Below are 21,910 nucleotides of genomic sequence, written 5' to 3' on the forward strand. Positions count from 1 at the left end.
AATCCCCGTGCTCGGTGGTGCCATGAGGTGCAGGGGTCCACCTCGGCCCAGGCCGGCCAGCAGCTCAGCCCGTGGTGCTGGGGAGCCTTGCCAGCTCTGGGCCGTGCTGCGGAGGACAGGCCCTGTGTCCCGCCTGCAGCTGAGGCCTCAGCAGCCTCCTCTCTCCACAGGCTCCGTGATGCAGAGGCAGCAGCCAGGCGGTCTGGAATATGGCAGCCACCCCTCACCCCAGAGAAGAAGACCTGGCACTGTGGCACTTCTGAGAGGTACACCCAAAACCAGCAGCTGCTGTCCTTGCTTGCAAAACTGGCACATCCTCCATCCCTACAGCTCCTGTCTCCCCCCAGCACATCATCGGCTGCCGAGCAGCAGTGGGAGCCCAATAACATCATCAAGAAACTTATGGACTTCAAGTCAGCTCGTCCGCACTCCTCTCCACCCCTGCGTCCTTCTGGCCCATCACCATCTGCTCTGCAGGGACAGGACCAGAATGGTGCTCTGCAGCATCAGATTGGCGTCAAGGAAGCACGTCCAGCCTCGTCGCCACCCCAGCGTTCCCAGAGCCCATTCTTTGCTGACCTGAAGCTACTGAAGGCATGGAAAAAGCCCAATGTCATCCAGCTCCCATAGTGCTGGTGACGTGCGTCCACCATCCCCACAGTTTCCCAAATAAAGGGGACTGTTATGTTGCACATGTGTCTTGGTTGTACCAAAATCAACTCGCAGGCACAACCCTGCATCCCCTCCGGGTCGGCAGGAGCCGGGCGCTGGGCTCCCCCCACCAGCAGGGGGGCCACCAGGGGCTGCGGGAGCCCATAGCCATGGTCTGAAACAGTCGGTGACACCAATGTGACCAACACACGGTGCGGGAGGTGGTGACAGGAGCCCAGCCTGGGCAGTCGCACGGAACGGTGAGGGGCTGTGGGGTGAGGCAGCGTTTGTTGCAGCGGGGTCATCTGGCCATGGACCTTGTCAAATGGGATACCCAGATAAAAGTGGGAAGCCATCCAGAGCACCTCTAAGGATATGAGCCCGACGAGCAAATGTACTGGAGGCACAACAAAGGCCCTCCCTAATTAATGAGCCCTTGAGTGGCCCTAATTGACAGGTCAAGGCCATCAGCCTTGGGGTGCTGCAAAGTGCCTGCACATCTGGGTGCACAGCCCCCTGTCACTGTACAGCAGCAAGCCCAGGGCTTCCTAGGCTAAAGGGAGCCTGGGCCTGGTGCTCGTTTTGAGGCCTTGGCTAAGATGGCAGTCGCTTTGGCCCATTACGGTGTTGCGAGGTAAACGGTTTTAACGCTTCTCCCGGGCAGCGCAGGTGATCGTTGTTCCCTCCAGTGCTTTACGAGGCTTCCTGTGTGCCAGAGCTCTCCCGGGAGCGAAGCCCCCAGGGGCCCTGTGTTGGTCCATCCTCTCCTCAAGAGCTGTTTCTCATGGCCTGAACACAGTGTGTCAGAGCAGCCAGAGCCGGCCAAGAAGTCAATGGCCCCTCCACCGCTCACAACACCTTGCACTGAGCAGGGACATCTTCAACAGCATCTGTTGGCTCAGAGCCCCAACCAGTCTGAGCATTAAGAAGAAATGGAAAATCAAAGGCTTTATCTTCCCGGTAAAACAAAAGTGATCCTTGAGGTCCCCCAAGGCGCCAGACCAGGTTCCAGCCTGGAAGCTGCCAACCTTGAGCTTGTCTGCAGACTGAAATCCCACACTCTTGGGGCTGACGAGCAGCCACTGACAGCACCCAAGGAGGTCAGCAGTCCCGTGGCTGTGGTCTCCTGCAGTTCTGGGCACTTTGAGCTCCTCCTGCCCCTGTGCCAGTGCCCGCAGAACAGGGCAGAGCTGTGGGCCCAGCCCCAGGCGGGACGGTGTCTCAGCCCTTGCAGGGAGCTGCCCCACGGGACATGCTCCCCTCCTGGGAGGTAGCTCCCAGGCTCTGCTTCAGCACCTGCCACCAGCACTCTGAGCCATCTCCACACGGCCTCGGCCCAGCCGGGAGGTGACAGTGATTGTGACGTCACAGAGCCCACAGTGCCGCGCCAACAATAAGAAGCGGCTGCGCAGCTCCCGGCCCCCAGTGCAGCAGCAGCAGCAGCAGCAGCAGCAGCAGCAGCAGCAGCAGCAGCAGCAGCAGCAGCAGCAGCCGCCGCAGCACAAAGACGTTGCGAGTGCACGGGACCATGTTCCCCACCCGCCGCCTCCTCTTCCTCCTCCTCCTGCTGGCCCTGCATGCCGGGCCTGCCCAGGCTGCTCCGTGGCGAGCACGGGGAGCAGGTGAGCGGTGCAGCCTTTCACGGCCAGCGGGCTCTTCTCCCCAGGCAGTGGGGTGATGGTTGTTCCCTCCAGTGCTTCCTCTGTGTGCCAGAGCTCCCCTGGGAGGGAAGGCCCCAGGGCCCCTGTGTTGGTCCATCCTCTCCTCAAGAGCTGTTTCTCGTGGCCTGAACAGAGTGTGTCAGAGCAGCCAGAGCCGGCCAAGAGGTCACCGGCCCCTCTGCAGTTTTGGCAATGTCCAACTCCAACTGTCCACTCCCATGTGGGCGCCCGATCCCATTCCAGTGCCTGCGGTTCCCTGAGGCAGCAGTGGATCCCAGCGGGCAATGGAAACATTTCTTCTCTGTGCTTGTTTCTAGATGAGGCTGGTGGCAACGATTATCCAGCTTCCTGGCTGGATGTAGTTTCGGAGCCCTTGCGGTATCCTGGAGGTAAGTTGCATGTGAAATGCAAGTTGCTCCTTGTGTGGCCCCCACTCATACAGGGAGGAGAGCCGAGAGGGAACGGGTCAGGCTCAGTGATGTTCCCTGGGGCGCTTTCCCTTGCCAAGCTGCCTTTGCCAGGGTCTTGGAGCCTGAGGTGCCCCGGTGCCAAATACCAGGGCAGTGTCTGGCTGGGGTTGAGTCTGGAGCTGCTGTCAGCTCCAGGGAGTCCTTTCTCCCGGCAGCTCTGCACGGGCTTCGTTTGGTCCCAGCACGGTGCCGCTGCAGGCACGTGGTGACTCTTTGCCCCACGCTCCCGAGCGGAAGGGAGGGATGAGTGCCGCGGAGCAATCCCGTCTTTGCATTCCACTCCCGGCCACTCCGAGCTGAAGAAGCATCTTGAACTGTGTCACGGGAGCTGTTGTGTCCTGCGTTTCTTTGCAGCCGCGCCTGTGGGCAAAGCTGATCCAGGTTCCCGTCTGGGTTCCAGGACCGAGCCTCCAGGACATGCCATGGGTACGTCATGGCTTTTTCCTCCCTTTGGGAGCTGCCAGCCCCAAGCCCCAGGGTCCGCCAGCCGGGCAGGTCTGCGGGTGTGAGGACAGACCTGCTCGTGTGCGTGCCCTCTCCTTGCGCGGTCCCCTCACCGCTTCTGCCATTCAGTGCTGCCCATGCAGATCACAGCAGGTGATGGAAGCTTCTCTGGCTCTTTATTGACAGATGATCCCGAAGGATGGACTTTTCCGGCTCCTCGGCAGCGTGCTGGGCTACGGCCCGGCTGGCGTCCCAGGGGTGAGCAGTCTGTCTGTGCTGAGCTCACAACCTCTGCCTTGTTTTTCTGTGATGCATTAATCTCACATAGAACAAAATCTTGTTTCTAAGGTCTTCCAAGACCAATGTATGAAGCTGAAGGAGGAAAAAAGGCCCCAGATTCATTGGAAGTCAGGAGACAAAAGCTGGATGAACTGCGCAGAACACACAGTGGGTATATTTTACTCAGAATTAGCTGTGAGTCTCAGCATCCAAAGGTTTAGGTACCGGTCTGGACAGGCTGTACAGCAGGAAGGGGTCGATCAGAGCCCCGCTGCAGCAATGCTGGTGTCACGCCTTGCAGCTGCCAGAGAGATGGTGCAGGGCTTGTGCGGCCACTTGTGGTTCAAGCCAAGTGCCAGGGGCAGCTGCTGGGATGAGGCAAACGTGCCTGGTGCTGGTGCTTCCAGGAAGGGCAGGAGGGCCTTGCAGAGGAGTCTTCTCCAAAGGGCTGTTTCCCCAGCTGGCCTGGCTGCAGCTTCTTCCCGTTCTCTTTGAAGGATGGCGCTCAGCATCACCCTAAAGTTTGCCCACAATGTGCAGTGCAAACCAGAAGGTCACGTGCCATTTCCTGGTGTCCCAGCAGGGCCAGACGTGGCTGTTGTTCGGAGCACTGCCAGGCGCAGCCTCAGAAGCCCAGCCCTGGTTTCTAAACCTTAGCCGTGCCTTTGAGACGTCTTGCCCCCCGAAGATACCAATCTCCCTCATGGGGAACGGTTCCATCTGATCCAGCCCTCCCTCTTTCTTTCTCAAGAGACGAACCGCAAGGCTGTGCAGAAGGAGGTGTTTCCGGAAGGAAGCCGCAGCTCCCTGCCGGGCTCTGGTGAAGCAGCAGAGGCGATGCCAGCCGCTGGTATGCCAGGTAATCACTGTCGCATGGTCAGGCAGTGTCACCCATCAGGATGGGTGTGTGTCAGCAGGCTCTTTCCCCAGTGCCCGCTCTTGCACATCACCTCACAGCCAAAACACAAAGTGCTTTGGGTTCGTGCCGTCTGGGCCACGTTCTGCAGCTGATGGGGAATGTGACTGTTGCACAAACGCACCTCCCGCTGTAGCTGCGGCCCAGAGCTTGCCCTGAGTCCCCAGAGGCTCAAGGCACAGGAGCAGCACCGAGCGGGATCCCAAAGGGGATCTGAGGTCCAGAGCGATGCCCTGACGGCCAGATCGGGCAGGGGCTTAGAGGGAACCTCCCCGTCCCCCTGCATCCTCTGTGCCTGAGCCGTGCTGAGGCTTTACCTCTCGTCTCTGCTTTCTGACAGGGCTGCCAAGGCCTGGAGGTTACCAGCCCAGCAGCCTAAATGAATTCCATAGGACGAACTCAGGTACTGAGCGGTCTTGGTGGGGTCCCTGAACAGGAGACACATCCCAAAACCTGGGAGCGGCTGCAAGTGATGCCCACGCAGGAGAAAAGGCAGACGGGGAGAGCAAGGCACATGTCCCTCTTGAGAGGGCCGGACTCCGTCCCCTGCGCCTGTGGGAGCTGGACTGGGGGGCAGAGCTGGGGCTGGCAATGCCTGCTGCAGGGACGGCTTTTGTCCGTGTCCCTCAAAGGAGCGACTGGCCAAGCAGCTGCGCTCCCCCCATGCTGTCCTTCTGACCTTCTGGGTTTTGTTTGGTGGGACAACCTGTCCCAAAGGGTGGGAGTCCTGTCCCAAAGGATGGGAGTCCTGTCCCAGAGGGTGGGATGGTGCCTCCAGCCAGCAGCCCCAAGGGAAACCAGGAACTTGCTGGCCGTATAGAAGGTGCTGCAAGCTTAGCAGTGGTGCACAGGATGGACTAACATCTGAATTTCTCCTCCAGATGTGGCTGGTAACACAACCACAGGTGGTCCCAATCCCAAGGGGAGCTCAAGTGTTTTCTGCCGTGAAGTTTTGGGAAAGCGCTGCGTCGTATTCACAGTAACAACTATAATTTCCATACCACTGGTAATAGTGCTCTTCTGCGTCGCGATCTGGCAGTGGAGGACGGCTAAAAAGTGAGTTATTGCTTTTCCCACCACTGCTTCCTTAGGTGGCTGCGTGTACCACAAAGAATTTCTAGTCCGGCTGCTGCGGAGTGGCCAGTTACTGGCTGGGCAAAGAACTCTGCTGAGGATTCTGCTGCTGTCGGATGCTTCAATTGGCCTCTTAATCCCTGGGCCACCTTCCCAGGAGCCCGCCCTGACTGGGGCCAGGCTTAGCTCAAACTGACCCTGCCTGGGCAAGAGCAGCCCCAGGACTGGCAGGCACAGGCAAAGCCAGGGCAGGAGGAGAAGGAGCAGGGGATGAGATTGCCCAAGAAAGCGAGATGCTCACTGTCACCCGCTCCTGAGCAGTGAACCTGCCCAGAGGAATCCCCGTGCTCGGTGGTGCCATGAGTGCAGGGGTCCACCTCGGCCCAGGCCGGCCAGCAGCTCAGCCCGTGGTGCTGGGGAGCCTTGCCAGCTCTGGGCCGTGCTGCGGAGGACAGGCCCTGTGTCCCGCCTGCAGCTGAGGCCTCAGCAGCCTCCTCTCTCCACAGGCTCCGTGATGCAGAGGCAGCAGCCAGGCGGTCTGGAATATGGCAGCCACCCCTCACCCCAGAGAAGAAGACCTGGCACTGTGGCACTTCTGAGAGGTACACCCAAAACCAGCAGCTGCTGTCCTTGCTTGCAAAACTGGCACATCCTCCATCCCTACAGCTCCTGTCTCCCCTCAGCACATCATCGGCTGCCGAGCAGCAGTGGGAGCCCAATAACATCATCAAGAAACTTATGGACTTCAAGTCAGCTCGTCCGCACTCCTCTCCACCCCTGCGTCCTTCTGGCCCATCACCATCTGCTCTGCAGGGACAGGACCAGAATGGTGCTCTGCAGCATCAGATTGGCGTCAAGGAAGCACGTCCAGCCTCGTCGCCACCCCAGCGTTCCCAGAGCCCATTCTTTGCTGACCTGAAGCTACTGAAGGCATGGAAAAAGCCCAATGTCATCCAGCTCCCATAGTGCTGGTGACGTGCGTCCACCATCCCCACAGTTTCCCAAATAAAGGGGACTGCTATGTTGCACATGTGTCTTGGTTGTACCAAAATCAACTCGCAGGCACAACCCTGCATCCCCTCCGGGTCGGCAGGAGCCGGGCGCTGGGCTCCCCCCACCAGCAGGGGGGCCACCAGGGGCTGCGGGAGCCCATAGCCATGGTCTGAAACAGTCGGTGACACCAATGTGACCAACACACGGTGCGGGAGGTGGTGACAGGAGCCCAGCCTGGGCAGTCGCACGGAACGGTGAGGGGCTGTGGGGTGAGGCAGCGTTTGTTGCAGCGGGGTCATCTGGCCATGGACCTTGTCAAATGGGATACCCAGATAAAAGTGGGAAGCCATCCAGAGCACCTCTAAGGATATGAGCCCGACGAGCAAATGTACTGGAGGCACAACAAAGGCCCTCCCTAATTAATGAGCCCTTGAGTGGCCCTAATTGACAGGTCAAGGCCATCAGCCTTGGGGTGCTGCAAAGTGCCTGCACATCTGGGTGCACAGCCCCCTGTCACTGTACAGCAGCAAGCCCAGGGCTTCCTAGGCTAAAGGGAGCCTGGGCCTGGTGCTCGTTTTGAGGCCTTGGCTAAGATGGCAGTCGCTTTGGCCCATTACGGTGTTGCGAGGTAAACGGTTTTAACGCTTCTCCCGGGCAGCGCAGGTGATCGTTGTTCCCTCCAGTGCTTTACGAGGCTTCCTGTGTGCCAGAGCTCTCCCGGGAGCGAAGCCCCCAGGGGCCCTGTGTTGGTCCATCCTCTCCTCAAGAGCTGTTTCTCATGGCCTGAACACAGTGTGTCAGAGCAGCCAGAGCCGGCCAAGAAGTCAATGGCCCCTCCACCGCTCACAACACCTTGCACTGAGCAGGGACATCTTCAACAGCATCTGTTGGCTCAGAGCCCCAACCAGTCTGAGCATTAAGAAGAAATGGAAAATCAAAGGCTTTATCTTCCCGGTAAAACAAAAGTGATCCTTGAGGTCCCCCAAGGCGCCAGACCAGGTTCCAGCCTGGAAGCTGCCAACCTTGAGCTTGTCTGCAGACTGAAATCCCACACTCTTGGGGCTGACGAGCAGCCACTGACAGCACCCAAGGAGGTCAGCAGTCCCGTGGCTGTGGTCTCCTGCAGTTCTGGGCACTTTGAGCTCCTCCTGCCCCTGTGCCAGTGCCCGCAGAACAGGGCAGAGCTGTGGGCCCAGCCCCAGGCGGGACGGTGTCTCAGCCCTTGCACGGAGCTGCCCCACGGGACATGCTCCCCTCCTGGGAGGTAGCTCCCAGGCTCTGCTTCAGCACCTGCCACCAGCACTCTGAGCCATCTCCACACGGCCTCGGCCCAGCCGGGAGGTGACAGTGATTGTGACGTCACAGAGCCCACAGTGCCGCGCCAACAATAAGAAGCGGCTGCGCAGCCCCCGGCCCCCAGTGCAGCAGCAGCAGCAGCAGCAGCAGCAGCAGCAGCAGCAGCAGCAGCAGCAGCAGCAGCCGCCGCAGCACAAAGACGTTGCGAGTGCACGGGACCATGTTCCCCACCCGCCGCCTCCTCTTCCTCCTCCTCCTGCTGGCCCTGCATGCCGGGCCTGCCCAGGCTGCTCCGTGGCGAGCACGGGGAGCAGGTGAGCGGTGCAGCCTTTCACGGCCAGCGGGCTCTTCTCCCCAGGCAGTGGGGTGATGGTTGTTCCCTCCAGTGCTTCCTCTGTGTGCCAGAGCTCCCCTGGGAGGGAAGGCCCCAGGGCCCCTGTGTTGGTCCATCCTCTCCTCAAGAGCTGTTTCTCGTGGCCTGAACAGAGTGTGTCAGAGCAGCCAGAGCCGGCCAAGAGGTCACCGGCCCCTCTGCAGTTTTGGCAATGTCCAACTCCAACTGTCCACTCCCATGTGGGCGCCCGATCCCATTCCAGTGCCTGCGGTTCCCTAAGGCAGCAGTGGATCCCAGCGGGCAATGGAAACATTTCTTCTCTGTGCTTGTTTCTAGATGAGGCTGGTGGCAACGATTATCCAGCTTCCTGGCTGGATGTAGTTTCGGAGCCCTTGCGGTATCCTGGAGGTAAGTTGCATGTGAAATGCAAGTTGCTCCTTGTGTGGCCCCCACTCATACAGGGAGGAGAGCCGAGAGGGAACGGGTCAGGCTCAGTGATGTTCCCTGGGGCGCTTTCCCTTGCCAAGCTGCCTTTGCCAGGGTCTTGGAGCCTGAGGTGCCCCGGTGCCAAATACCAGGGCAGTGTCTGGCTGGGGTTGAGTCTGGAGCTGCTGTCAGCTCCAGGGAGTCCTTTCTCCCGGCAGCTCTGCACGGGCTTCGTTTGGTCCCAGCACGGTGCCGCTGCAGGCACGTGGTGACTCTTTGCCCCACGCTCCCGAGCGGAAGGGAGGGATGAGTGCCGCGGAGCAATCCCGTCTTTGCATTCCACTCCCGGCCACTCCGAGCTGAAGAAGCATCTTGAACTGTGTCACGGGAGCTGTTGTGTCCTGCGTTTCTTTGCAGCCGCGCCTGTGGGCAAAGCTGATCCAGGTTCCCGTCTGGGTTCCAGGACCGAGCCTCCAGGACATGCCATGGGTACGTCATGGCTTTTTCCTCCCTTTGGGAGCTGCCAGCCCCAAGCCCCAGGGTCCGCCAGCCGGGCAGGTCTGCGGGTGTGAGGACAGACCTGCTCGTGTGCGTGCCCTCTCCTTGCGCGGTCCCCTCACCGCTTCTGCCATTCAGTGCTGCCCATGCAGATCACAGCAGGTGATGGAAGCTTCTCTGGCTCTTTATTGACAGATGATCCCGAAGGATGGACTTTTCCGGCTCCTCGGCAGCGTGCTGGGCTACGGCCCGGCTGGCGTCCCAGGGGTGAGCAGTCTGTCTGTGCTGAGCTCACAACCTCTGCCTTGTTTTTCTGTAATGTATTAATCTCACTTGTAACTGAATCTTGTTTCTAAGGTCTTCCAAGACCAATACATGAAGCTGAAGAAGCAAAAACAACCCCAGAGCCATCAGAAGTCATGAAGCAACTCCTGGATGAACTGCGCAGAGCACAGGGTGGGTATATTTTACTCAGAATTAGCTGTGAGTCTCAGCATCCGAAGGTTTAGGTACTGGTCTGGACAGGCTGTACAGCAGGAAGGGGTCGATCAGAGCCCCGCTGCAGCAATGCTGGTGTCACGCCTTGCAGCTGCCAGAGAGATGGTGCAGGGATTGCGCAGCCACTTGTGGTTCAAGCCAAGTGCCAGGGGCAGCTGCTGGGATGAGGCAAACGTGCCTGGTGCTGGTGCTTCCAGGAAGGGCAGGAGGGCCTTGCAGAGGAGTCTTCTCCAAAGGGCTGTTTCCCCAGCTGGCCTGGCTGCAGCTTCTTCCCGTTCTCTTTGAAGGACGGCGCTCAGCATCACCCTAAAGTTTGCCCACAATGTGCAGTGCAAACCAGAAGGTCACGTGCCATTTCCTGGTGTCCCAGCAGGGCCAGACGTGGCTGTTGTTCGGAGCACTGCCAGGCGCAGCCTCAGAAGCCCAGCCCTGGTTTCTAAACCTTAGCCGTGCCTTTGAGACGTCTTGCCCCCCGAAGATACCAATCTCCCTCATGGGGAACGGTTCCATCTGATCCAGCCCTCCCTCTTTCTTTCTCAAGAGACGAACCGCAAGGCTGTGCAGAAGGAGGTGTTTCCGGAAGGAAGCCGCAGCTCCCTGCCGGGCTCTGGTGAAGCAGCAGAGGCGATGCCAGCCGCTGGTATGCCAGGTAATCACTGTCGCATGGTCAGGCAGTGTCACCCATCAGGATGGGTGTGTGTCAGCAGGCTCTTCCCCCAGTGCCCGCTCTTGCACATCACCTCACAGCCAAAACACAAAGTGCTTTGGGCTCGTGCCGTCTGGGCCACGTTCTGCAGCTGATGGGGAATGTGACTGTTGTGCAAACGCACCTCCCGCTGTAGCTGCGGCCCAAAGCTTGCCCTGAGGTCCGCAGAGGCTCAAAGCACAGGAGCAGCACCGAGCGGGATCCCAAAGGGGATCTGAGGTCCAGAGCGATGCCCTGACGGCCAGATCGGGCAGGGGCTTAGAGGGAACCTCCCCGTCCCCCTGCATCCTCTGTGCCTGAGCCGTGCTGAGGCTTTACCTCTCGTCTCTGCTTTCTGACAGGGCTGCCAAGGCCCAGAGGTTACCAGCCCAGCAGCCTAAATGAATTCCATTGGACGAACTCAGGTACTGAGCAGTCTTGGTGGGGTCCCTGAACAGGAGACACGTCCCAAAACCTGGGAGCGGCTGCAAGCGATGCCCATGCAGGAGAAAAGGCAGACGGGGAGAGCAAGGCTCATGTCCCTCTTGAGAGGGCCGGACTCCGTCCCCTGCGCCTGTGGGAGCTGGACTGGGGGGCAGAGCTGGGGCTGGCAATGCCTGCTGCAGGGACGGCTTTTGTCCGTGTCCCTCAAAGGAGTGACTGGCCAAGCAGCTGCGCTCCCCCCATGCTGTCCTTCTGGCCTTCTGGGTTTTGTTTGGTGGGACAACCTGTCCCAAAGGGTGGGAGTCCTGTCCCAAAGGATGGGAGTCCTGTCCCAAAAGGTGGGAGTCCTGTCCCAAAGGATGGGAGTTCTGTCCCAAAGGGTGGGAGTCCTGTCCCAAAGGATGGGAGTCCTGTCCCAGAGGGTGGGACGGTGTCTCCAGGGAGCAGCACTGAGAGAAACCAGGAAATTGCTGGCCATATCAAACGTGCTGCAAGCTTAGCAGTGGTGCACAGGATGGACTAACATCTTGAATTTCTCCTCCAGATGTGGTCGGCGAGAGTACCACAGGTGCTCCCAATCCCCAGGGGAGTGCAAGTGTTAGCGGTCCTGATGTTATGCGAAAATTCTCCACTATAAGCAGAATAATAGCCGCGTCTACTGTGCCACTTGCACTTCTGTTAATTTTCCTCATGGTCTGGAAATGCAGGAAGGCAAAAAAGTGAGTTATTGCTTTTCCCACCACTGCTTCCTTAGGTGGCTGCGTGTACCACAAAGAATTTCTAGTCCGGCTGCTGCGGAGTGGCCAGTTACTGGCTGGGCAAAGAACTCTGCTGAGGATTCTGCTGCTGTCGGATGCTTCAATTGGCCTCTTAATCCCTGGGCCGCCTTCCCAGGAGCCCGCCCTGACTGGGGCCAGGCTTAGCTCAAACTGACCCTGCCTGGGCAAGAGCAGCCCCAGGACTGGCAGGCACAGGCAAAGCCAGGGCAGGAGGAGAAGGAGCAGGGGATGAGATTGCACAAGAAAGCGAGATGCTCACTGTCACCCGCTCCCGAGCAGTGAACCTGCCCAGAGGAATCCCCGTGCTCGGTGGTGCCATGAGGTGCAGGGGTCCACCTCGGCCCAGGCCGGCCAGCAGCTCAGCCCGTGGTGCTGGGGAGCCTTGCCAGCTCTGGGCCGTGCTGCGGAGGAGAGGCCCTGTGTCCCGCCTGCAGCTGAGGCCTCAGCAGCCTCCTCTCTCCACAGGCTCCGTGATGCAGATAGAGAAGCCGGGCGGGAAAAAGGCGGCTGCCCCTTGTTCTGTGGCCGAAGGACCAGACGCTGCAGTTTCCCTGAGAGCTACATCCAACAGCAGCTCCCACTGTTTGATCCTGGAAATCTGGAGTGTCCATTGTCGCCACAATCCTCACAGTCCTCCAGCCCATACCCAGCAGCACCGCAGTGGTGGGACCAGCCCAGCGGCCTCCTAGACCAGCCGGAATCAGAACCAGAGTGTCCGGCCTCTCCAGAATCCCCACGGCTTCCAGAACTATCACCATCTCCGCTGCAACAGCAGGGTGAGAACAACGGGACACAAAAGACAGAGTCAAAACCTGTGCTCCCACCGTCACCACAACCTGGATGCCTCCCCAACCTGTCCTCAGAGGCCCCACAGCAGCAGAAGATGCCAAGTGTCCTCAAGCGCCTCTCATGCTGCAAATGAGTTCGTCCACCACGTCCACAGCTCCCCAAATAAAGAGGGACTCAGGTGTTGAACATGTGTCCGTGTGGTACCAAAATCAAACCCTGCGAGGCACCAGTGTTGGGTGAGCTCCAAGGCCTGGACACAGCTCTGGACGCCCTCAGGGGCAAAAGGAGATGGGTACGGGGCTCCCCACAGCAGCCATTTTGCTGCCACAGGACAAGGTGACGCAGTGCCAGACCCAGAAGTTGCTTCTTGTGTGACTCGGTCGCCACGACTCCCACGTCTCTCCAGGCTGTCCTCAGCTGCTCTGCAGCAGCGAAAAAAAACGTGTTTCCTCCAGCACCTGATGTGATGGAGACAAGTTTGTCCACCATGTCCACAACTCCCCAGATAAATAGGGTCTGAGGTATGTAACAAATGTCCTGGTGATACCAAAATCCAGCCCCTCAGGCAGAGACCTGGATGCCCTCTGGGTTGGCAGAAGCCAGGCACAGGGCTCCCCCCACCATTGGTGGGGCCACCAGGCGCTGGGGGAGCCTATGACCATGGGCTGAAAGAGATGGGTGAACCTGCCCTGAGGTGACCCACAATCCAGAGGCAGCAGCCAGGTGCAAATATGGCGGCTGCCCCTTGTTCTGTAGCAGAAGGACCAGACGCTGCGGCTCCCCTGAGAATTGCATCCAACACCAGCAGCCGCTGTTGGTTGTGGAAAGCTGGCGTATCAGCCCTTCACACAATCTGCACAGCCCTCCAGCCCGTCCCCAGCAGCACCGCAGTGGTGGGACCAGCCCAGCGGCCTCCAACACCAGCCAGAATCAGAACCAGAGTGTCCAGCCTCGCCAGAACCACCATGGCCCTCAAGCTGTTCTGCAGCTGGAGGATGAGAACAACGGCTTCCAACAGACATTAGAATCAAAATCTGCGCACCCACCATCGCCACAACCTCCACGTCCCCCCAGCCCATCCCCAGCCCCCCTGCAGCAGCCTGTCTCCTGCAGCGATGCAGGTGCAGGAGCCAGGCAGGAAAATGGCGGCCTCCCCTCAGTCCTGGACAGATGGAGCAGCAGCTGCAGCAGCTCTGAGACCTGCACCCAGTGCCAGGAGACGCTGTTTGAGCCTGGAAAACCAGTGCGTCCTCCCTCCATACAGCTCCCGTGTCCCCCCAGCCCATCTCTGGCTGCCCTGCAGCAGCAGGACCAGGACAGCGGCCTCAGGCAATAGATGGAATTCAAGCCAGCACGTCCGTCATCCTCACCACCCCTACGTGTCCCAGCCCGTTCACAGCCGCACTGCAGCAGTGGTAGCAGGGGAAGCAGCCCAGCATTGTCCAGCACCCAAAGTGCTAGGTAAGAATTTATCCACCATCCCCACAGCTCCCCAGATAAAGAGGGACGGAACTTTTGCAGAGGTGTCTATGGAGGCACAACAAAGGTCCTCCCTAATTAATGAGCCCTTCATGGGCGCTAATTGATAGGTCAAAGCCATTACCCCTTGGGGTGCTGCAAAGTGCCTGCACATCTGGGTGCACAGCCCCCTGTCACTGTACAGCAGCAAGCCCGGGGCTTCTCAGGCTAAAGGGAGCCTGGGCCTGGTGTTTGTTCTGAGGCCTTGGCTAAGATGGCAGTCGCTTTGGCCCGTTACCGTGTTGCGAGGTAAACGGTTTTAACGCTTCTCCCGGGCAGCGCAGGTGATCGTTGTTCCCTCCAGTGCTCTACGAGGCTTCCTGTGTGCCACAGCTTTCCCGCGAGGGAAGCCCCCAGGGGCCCTGTGTTGGTCCATCCTCTCCTCCAGAGCTGTTTCTCGTGGCCTGGACACAGTGTATCAGAGCAGCCAGAGGCGGCCAAGAGGTCACCGGCCCCTCCACCACTCACATCAGTGCTGTAGATCACAGTGTCACAGGAGAGCACTCGGGGAATTGTCCCCTGCTCGCCTTGCTCCCGCCTGCCATGCTGGGCTTAACCCACAGGCAGGGTACCGAGGCTGGACCAGATATTGGTCTTGAAAGTCTCCAGGGATGGGGTATCTACCACCTCCATGGGAACCTGGGCCACATTTCCTCAAGCACCCAATGAGGTAGAGAACAAAGCGTCCACCATCTCCGTGGCCCCTCTATCTTCTCAGCCTGTCCACAGAAGCCCTGCAGTGGTGAACCAGCCCTGCTGTCTCCATTACCAGCTGGAAGCAAAACCAGAGTGGCCATCACGTCCCCAAGCCCATCACCGGCTGCCCTGCAGTGGCAGGACCAGAACAACAAACTCAAGCAGATGTTGGAGTGAAAACCTGTGTGCCCAGGGTCACCACGAGCCCCATGTCCCCCCAGCCCATCCCCAGCCCCCCTGCAGCAGCCTGTCTCCTGCAACGATGCAGATGCAGGAGCCAGGCGGGAAAATGGCAGCCGCCCCTCACACCTGGACAGAAGGAGCAGCAGCTCAGGCAGCTCAGAAAGCTGCACCCAACACCAGCAGCCGCTGTTTGAGCCTGCTAACCCAGCACATCCTCCCTCCCCATGGCTCCCATGGCCCACCAGCCCATTCTTGGCAGCCCTGAAGCTGTTAGCACAACCCAGTGGCCTCCAGCTCTCAACGGAGTGCAGAACAGTGCGTCCACCCTCCTGTGGCCCCTGCATCCCCCCAGCCTGTCAGGAATATGGCAGCCGCCCCTCACTCCGGAACAGAAGACCAGGCGCTGTGGCACCCTGAGAGCTGCGCCCAACACCAGCAGCCACTGCATAAAGCCTGGAAAAATGGCACAGCCTCCATCCCCAAGGCTCCTGTGTCCCCCAAGCGTATCACCTGCTGCCTTGCTGCAGCGGGAGAAGAAGAATGGCCTCTATCAACAAATGGACTTCAGGCCAGCACATCCACGCTGTCCTGCACCCCTACCATCTGACAGCCCATCACCACCTGCTCTGCAGCAGCAGGACTGTGATGGTGGCCTCAAGCAGCAGTCAGACATGAAGGCAGCACGTCTGGCCTTGTCACCGACCCCATGTTCCTGCAGCCCATTCGTAGCTGAACTCAAGCTATTGAAGCCAGGCACTCAGACAAGAAGACCAGGCACTGTGGCACTTCTGAGAGCTGCGCCCAACACCAGCAGCTGCTGCCCCTGCCTGGAAACCTGGCGCATCCTTCGTCCCGACAGCTCCCATCTCCCCCCAGCACATCACCGGCTGCCGAGCCGCAGTGGGAGCCCAATAACATCATCAAGAAACTTATGGACTTCAAGTCAGCTCGTCCGCACTCCTCTCCACCCCTGCGTCCTTCTGGCCCATCACCATCTGCTCTGCAGGGACAGGACCAGAATGGTGCTCTGCAGCATCAGATTGGCGTCAAGGAAGCACGTCCAGCCTCGTCGCCACCCCAACGTTCCCAGAGCCCATTCTTTGCTGACCTGAAGCTACTGAAGGCATGGAAAAAGCCCAATGTCATCCAGCTCCCATAGTGCTGGTGACAAGTGTGTCCACCATCCCCACAGTTTCCCAAATAAAGGGGACTGATCTGTTGCACAGGTGTCCCGGTCATACCAAAATCAACCCCCAGGCCCAGCCCTGGATGCCCTTGGGGTCGGTAGGAGCGAGGCACAGGTCCCCCCCACCAGCGGTGGGGCCACCAGGGGCTGGGGGAGGCCATGGTCATGGCCTGAAAGAGGTGGGTGAACCTGCCCTGAGGTGAACCTGCCCAGAAGAATCCCCGTGCTCGGTGGTGCCATGAGGTGCAGGGGTCCACCTCGGCCCAGGCCGGCCAGCAGCTCGGCCCGTGGTGCTGGGGAGCCTTGCCAGCTCTGGGCCGTGCTGCGGAGGAGAGGCCCTGTGTCCCGCCTGCAGCTGAGGCCTCAGCAGCCGCCTCTCTCCACAGGCTCCGCCGTGCGGAGGCAGCAGCCAGGCAGGCGGGAATATGGCAGCCGCCCCTCACTCCAGAAAAGAAGACCAGGCGCTGTGGCACTTCTGAGAGGCACGCCCAAAACCAGCAGCTGCTGCCCCTGCTTGCAAAACCGGCACATCCTCCATCCCTACAGCTTGAAAGTCTCCAGGGATGGATGGGGCATCTACCACCTCTCTGGGAAATCTGGGCCGGTCCTCAGGCACCCCATGGGGTACAGACCAGGGCGTCCACCATCTCTATGGCCCCTGTGTCCTCTCAGCCCAACCCCAGAAGCCCTGCAGTGGTGAACCAGTCCTGTGGTCTCTAATACCAGTTGGAATGAAAAACAGAGCAGCCATCATCCCCACGGTCTTCATGTCCCCCAGGCCATCACCGGCTGCCCTGCAGTGGCAGATGCAGAACAATGAACTCCAGCAGACGTTGTAATCAAATCCTGTGTGCCCACGGTGGCCACAACCTCCACGTCCCCCCAGCCCTCCCCAGCCCCCCTGCAGCAGCCTGTCTCCTGCAGCGATGCAGGTGCAGGAGCCAGGCGGGAAAATGGCGGCCGCCCCTCAGTCCTGGACGGAAGGAGCAGCAGCTGTGGCAGGTCAGAAAGCTGCAACCAACACCAGCAGCTTCCATGCCAGCCTGGATAACTGGTGCATTCTTCCTCCCCATGGCTTCCATGTCCTTCCAGCCTGTACCCAGCTGCCCGGCGGCTGTTGAACAAGCCCAGCATCCTGAGGCACCCAATGGAGTGGAGCACAGTACGTCCACCATCTTGTGGCCCGTGCATCCACCCATCCCATCACTGTCTGCCTTGCAGTTGTGGGACCAAGACAGAGGCCTTGAGCAGCAGATGGAATTAAATCCATCATGTCCATCATCCCCTGGGCCCCAGAAACCCCCCGGCCTGGCCCCAGTTTCCCTGCAGCAACAGAACCAGCTCCATACCCTCAAGCACCCCGAAGAAAGGGACCTTCAAAGCTCATCTAGTCCAACACCCGGCAATAAGCAGGGACATCTTCAACAGCATCTGGTGGCTCAGAGCCCCCACCAGCCCGAGCATTAAGAAGAAATGGAAAATCAAAGGCTTTATCTTTCCTGTAAAACCAAAGCAACTCGTGATCCCTGGGGTCCCCCAAGGCTCCAGACCGGGCTCCAGCCTGGAAGCTGCCGACAGGAGGGGACCTTGCGCTTGTCTGGAGACTGAAATCTTGGGGCTGACGAGCAGCCGCTGACAGCACCCGAGGAGGTCAGCAGTCCCGTGGCTGTGGTCTCCTGCAGTTCTGGGCACCGTGAGCTCCTCCTGCCCCTGTGCCAGTGCCCGCAGAACAGGGCAGAGCTGTGGGCCCAGCCCCAGGCGGGACGGTGTCTCAGCCCTTGCACGGAGCTGACCCACGGGACGTGCTGCCCTATCAGGAGGTAGCTCCCAGGCTCTGCTCCAGCACCTGCCACCAGCGCCCTGAGCCGTCCCCATGCGGCCTCGGCCCGGCTGGGAAGTGACAGTGATTGTGAGGTCACAGAGCCCGCAGTGCCGCGCCAACAATAAGAAGCAGTTGCGCAGCCCCCGGCCCCCAGTGCAGCAGCAGCAGCAGCAGCAGCAGCAGCAGCAGCAGCAGCAGCCGCAGCACAAAGACGTTGCGAGTGCACGGGACCATGTTCCCCACCCGCCGCCTCCTCTTCCTCCTCCTCCTGCTGGCCCTGCATGCCGGGCCTGCCCAGGCTGCTCCGTGGCGAGCACGGGGAGCAGGTGAGCGGTGCAGCCTTTCACGGCCAGCGGGCTCTTCTCCCCAGGCAGTGGGGTGATGGTTGTTCCCTCCAGTGCTTCCTCTGTGTGCCAGAGCTCCCCTGGGAGGGAAGGCCCCAGGGCCCCTGTGTTGGTCCATCCTCTCCTCAAGAGCTGTTTCTCGTGGCCTGAACAGAGTGTGTCAGAGCAGCCAGAGCCGGCCAAGAGGTCACCGGCCCCTCTGCAGTTTTGGCAATGTCCAGCTCCAACTGTCCACTCCCATGTGGGCGCCCGATCCCATTCCAGTGCCTGCGGTTCCCTAAGGCAGCAGTGGATCCCAGCGGGCAATGGAAACATTTCTTCTCTGTGCTTGTTTCTAGATGAGGCTGGTGGCAACGATTATCCAGCTTCCTGGCTGGATGTAGCTTCGGAGCCCTTGCGGTATCCTGGAGGTAAGTTGCATGTGAAATGCAAGTTGCTCCTTGTGTGGCCCCCACTCAGACAGGGAGGAGAGCCGAGAGGGAACGGGTCAGGCTCAGTGATGTGACTTTTTGCCCCACGCTCCCGAGCAGAAGGGAGGGATGAGTGCCGCGGAGCAATCCCGTCTTTGCATTCCACTCCCGGCCACTCCGAGCTGAAGAAGCATCTTGAACTGTGTCACGGGAGCTGTTGTGTCCCGCGTTTCTTTGCAGCCGCGCCTGTGGGCAAAGCTGATCCAGGTTCCCGTCTGGGTTCCAGGACCGAGCCTCCAGGACATGCCGTGGGTACGTCATGGCTTTTTCCTCCCTTTGGGAGCTGCCAGCCCCAAGCCCCAGGGTCCGCCAGCCGGGCAGGTCTGCGGGTGTGAGGACAGACCTGCTCGTGTGCGTGCCTTCTCCTTGCGCGGTCCCCTCACCACTTCTGCCATTCAGTGCTGCCCATGCAGATCACAGCAGGTGATGGAAGCTTCTCTGGCTCTTTATTGACAGATGATCCCGAAGGATGGACTTTTCCGGCTCCTCGGCAGCGTGCTGGGCTACGGCCCGGCTGGCGTCCCAGGGGTGAGCAGTCTGTCTGTGCTGAGCTCACAACCTCTGCCTTGTTTTTCTGTGATGCATTAATCTCACATAGAACAAAATCTTGTTTCTAAGGTCTTCCAAGACCAATGTATGAAGCTGAAGGAGGAAAAAAGGCCCCAGATTCATTGGAAGTCAGGAGACAAAAGCTGGATGAACTGCGCAGAACACACAGTGGGTATATTTTACTCAGAATTAGCTGTGAGTCTCAGCATCCAAAGGTTTAGGTACCGGTCTGGACAGGCTGTACAGCGGGAAGGGGTCGATCAGAGCCCCGCTGCAGCAATGCTGGTGTCACGCCTTGCAGCTGCCAGAGAGATGGTGCAGGGCTTGTGCGGCCACTTGTGGTTCAAGCCAAGTACCAGGGGCAGCTGCTGGGATGGGGCAAACGTGCCTGGTGCTGGTGCTTCCAGGAAGGGCAGGAGGGCCTTGCAGAGGAGTCTTCTCCAAAGGGCTGTTTCCCCAGCTGGCCTGGCTGCAGCTTCTTCCCGTTCTCTTTGAAGGACGGCGCTCAGCATCACCCTAAAGTTTGCCCACAATGTGCAGTGCAAACCAGAAGGTCACGTGCCATTTCCTGGTGTCCCAGCAGGGCCAGACGTGGCTGTTGTTCGGAGCACTGCCAGGCGCAGCCTCAGAAGCCCAGCCCTGGTTTCTAAACCTTAGCCGTGCCTTTGAGACGTCTTGCCCCCTGAAGATACCAATCTCCCTCATGGGGAACGGTTCCATCTGATCCAGCCCTCCCTCTTTCTTTCTCAAGAGACGAACCGCAAGGCTGTGCAGAAGGAGGTGTTTCCGGAAGGAAGCCGCAGCTCCCTGCCGGGCTCTGGTGAAGCAGCAGAGGCGATGCCAGCCGCTGGTATGCCAGGTAATCACTGTCGCATGGTCAGGCAGTGTCACCCATCAGGATGGGTGTGTGTCAGCAGGCTCTTTCCCCAGTGCCCGCTCTTGCACATCACCTCACAGCCAAAACACAAAGTGCTTTGGGTTCGTGCCGTCTGGGCCACGTTCTGCAGCTGATGGGGAATGTGACTGTTGCACAAACGCACCTCCCGCTGTAGCTGCGGCCCAGAGCTTGCCCTGAGTCCCCAGAGGCTCAAGGCACAGGAGCAGCACCGAGCGGGATCCCAAAGGGGATCTGAGGTCCAGAGCGATGCCCTGGCGGCCAGATCGGGCAGGGCCTTAGAGGGAACCTCCCCGTCCCCCTGCATCCTCTGTGCCTGAGCCGTGCTGAGGCTTTACCTCTCGTCTCTGCTTTCTGACAGGGCTGCCAAGGCCCGGAGGTTACCAGCCCAGCAGCCTAAATGAATTCCATAGGACGAACTCAGGTACTGAGCGGTCTTGGTGGGGTCCCTGAACAGGAGACACATCCCAAAACCTGGGAGCGGCTGCAAGCGATGCCCACGCAGGAGAAAAGGCAGACGGGGAGAGCAAGGCTCATGTCCCTCTTGAGAGGGCCGGACTCCGTCCCCTGCGCCTGTGGGAGCTGGACTGGGGGGCAGAGCTGGGGCTGGCAATGCCTGCTGCAGGGACGGCTTTTGTCCGTGTCCCTCAAAGGAGCGACTGGCCAAGCAGCTGCGCTCCCCCCATGCTGTCCTTCTGACCTTCTGGGTTTTGTTTGGTGGGACAACCTGTCCCAAAGGGTGGGAGTCCTGTCCCAAAGGATGGGAGTCCTGTCCCAGAGGGTGGGATGGTGCCTCCAGCCAGCAGCCCCAAGGGAAACCAGGAACTTGCTGGCCGTATAGAAGGTGCTGCAAGCTTAGCAGTGGTGCACAGGATGGACTAACATCTGAATTTCTCCTCCAGATGTGGCTGGTAACACAACCACAGGTGGTCCCAATCCCAAGGGGAGCGCAAGTGTTTTCTGCCCTGAAGTTTTGGGAAAGCGCTGCGTCATATTCACAGTAACAACTATAATTTCCATACCACTGGTAATAGTGCTCTTCTGCGTCGCGATCTGGCAGTGGAGGACAGCTAAAAAGTGAGTTATTGCTTTTCCCACCACTGCTTCCTTAGGTGGCTGCGTGTACCACAAAGAATTTCTAGTCCGGCTGCTGCGGAGTGGCCAGTTACTGGCTGGGCAAAGAACTCTGCTGAGGATTCTGCTGCTGTCGGATGCTTCAATTTGCCTCTTAATCCCTGGGCCGCCTTCCCAGGAGCCCGCCCTGACTGGGGCCAGGCTTAGCTCAAACTGACCCTGCCTGGGCAAGAGCAGCCCCAGGACTGGCAGGCACAGGCAAAGCCAGGGCAGGAGGAGAAGGAGCAGGGGATGAGATTGCACAAGAAAGCGAGATGCTCACTGTCACCCGCTCCCGAGCAGTGAACCTGCCCAGAGGAATCCCCGTGCTCGGTGGTGCCATGAGGTGCAGGGGTCCACCTCGGCCCAGGCCGGCCAGCAGCTCAGCCCGTGGTGCTGGGGAGCCTTGCCAGCTCTGGGCCGTGCTGCGGAGGACAGGCCCTGTGTCCCGCCTGCAGCTGAGGCCTCAGCAGCCTCCTCTCTCCACAGGCTCCGTGATGCAGAGGCAGCAGCCAGGCGGTCTGGAATATGGCAGCCACCCCTCACCCCAGAGAAGAAGACCTGGCACTGTGGCACTTCTGAGAGGTACACCCAAAACCAGCAGCTGCTGTCCTTGCTTGCAAAACTGGCACATCCTCCATCCCTACAGCTCCTGTCTCCCCCCAGCACATCATCGGCTGCCGAGCAGCAGTGGGAGCCCAATAACATCATCAAGAAACTTATGGACTTCAAGTCAGCTCGTCCGCACTCCTCTCCACCCCTGCGTCCTTCTGGCCCATCACCATCTGCTCTGCAGGGACAGGACCAGAATGGTGCTCTGCAGCATCAGATTGGCGTCAAGGAAGCACGTCCAGCCTCGTCGCCACCCCAGCATTCCCAGAGCCCATTCTTTGCTGA

At 59.7% G+C, this 21,910-nt stretch overlaps 1 protein-coding gene and 3 long non-coding RNA genes across 4 annotated transcripts; all 4 read left to right on the forward strand.

Annotated features, from left to right (window-relative positions):
• The first annotated feature begins 3,385 nt into the window (after positions 1–3,385).
• Positions 3,386–4,353, forward strand: LOC139828735 (uncharacterized). The gene is made up of 3 exons (XR_011740628.1): positions 3,386–3,484; positions 3,575–3,673; positions 4,257–4,353. It is a non-coding gene; the product is annotated as an uncharacterized lncRNA (long non-coding RNA).
• A 738-nt stretch (positions 4,354–5,091) lies between these two features.
• LOC139828708 (uncharacterized) lies at positions 5,092–6,469 on the forward strand. The gene is made up of 3 exons (XR_011740624.1): positions 5,092–5,477; positions 6,002–6,097; positions 6,179–6,469. It is a non-coding gene; the product is annotated as an uncharacterized lncRNA (long non-coding RNA).
• Positions 6,470–9,460: 2,991 nt separating this feature from the next.
• On the forward strand, positions 9,461–10,635 carry LOC139828785 (uncharacterized). Its single transcript, XR_011740743.1, has 3 exons — positions 9,461–9,498; positions 10,082–10,189; positions 10,588–10,635. It is a non-coding gene; the product is annotated as an uncharacterized lncRNA (long non-coding RNA).
• A 2,386-nt stretch (positions 10,636–13,021) lies between these two features.
• On the forward strand, positions 13,022–20,865 carry LOC136105670 (uncharacterized). Its single transcript, XM_071813302.1, has 7 exons — positions 13,022–13,698; positions 18,325–18,396; positions 18,637–18,708; positions 18,913–18,984; positions 19,075–19,173; positions 19,757–19,864; positions 20,262–20,865. The coding sequence occupies exons 1-7, from the start codon at positions 13,353–13,355 to the stop codon at positions 20,351–20,353; spliced, it is 861 nt and encodes a 286-aa protein (XP_071669403.1). The 5' UTR covers positions 13,022–13,352; the 3' UTR covers positions 20,354–20,865.
• The last annotated feature ends 1,045 nt before the right edge of the window (positions 20,866–21,910 follow it).

Source organism: Patagioenas fasciata, chromosome 10, assembly GCF_037038585.1.
Source record: "Patagioenas fasciata isolate bPatFas1 chromosome 10, bPatFas1.hap1, whole genome shotgun sequence".
NCBI classification, from domain to species: Eukaryota; Metazoa; Chordata; class Aves; order Columbiformes; family Columbidae; genus Patagioenas; species Patagioenas fasciata.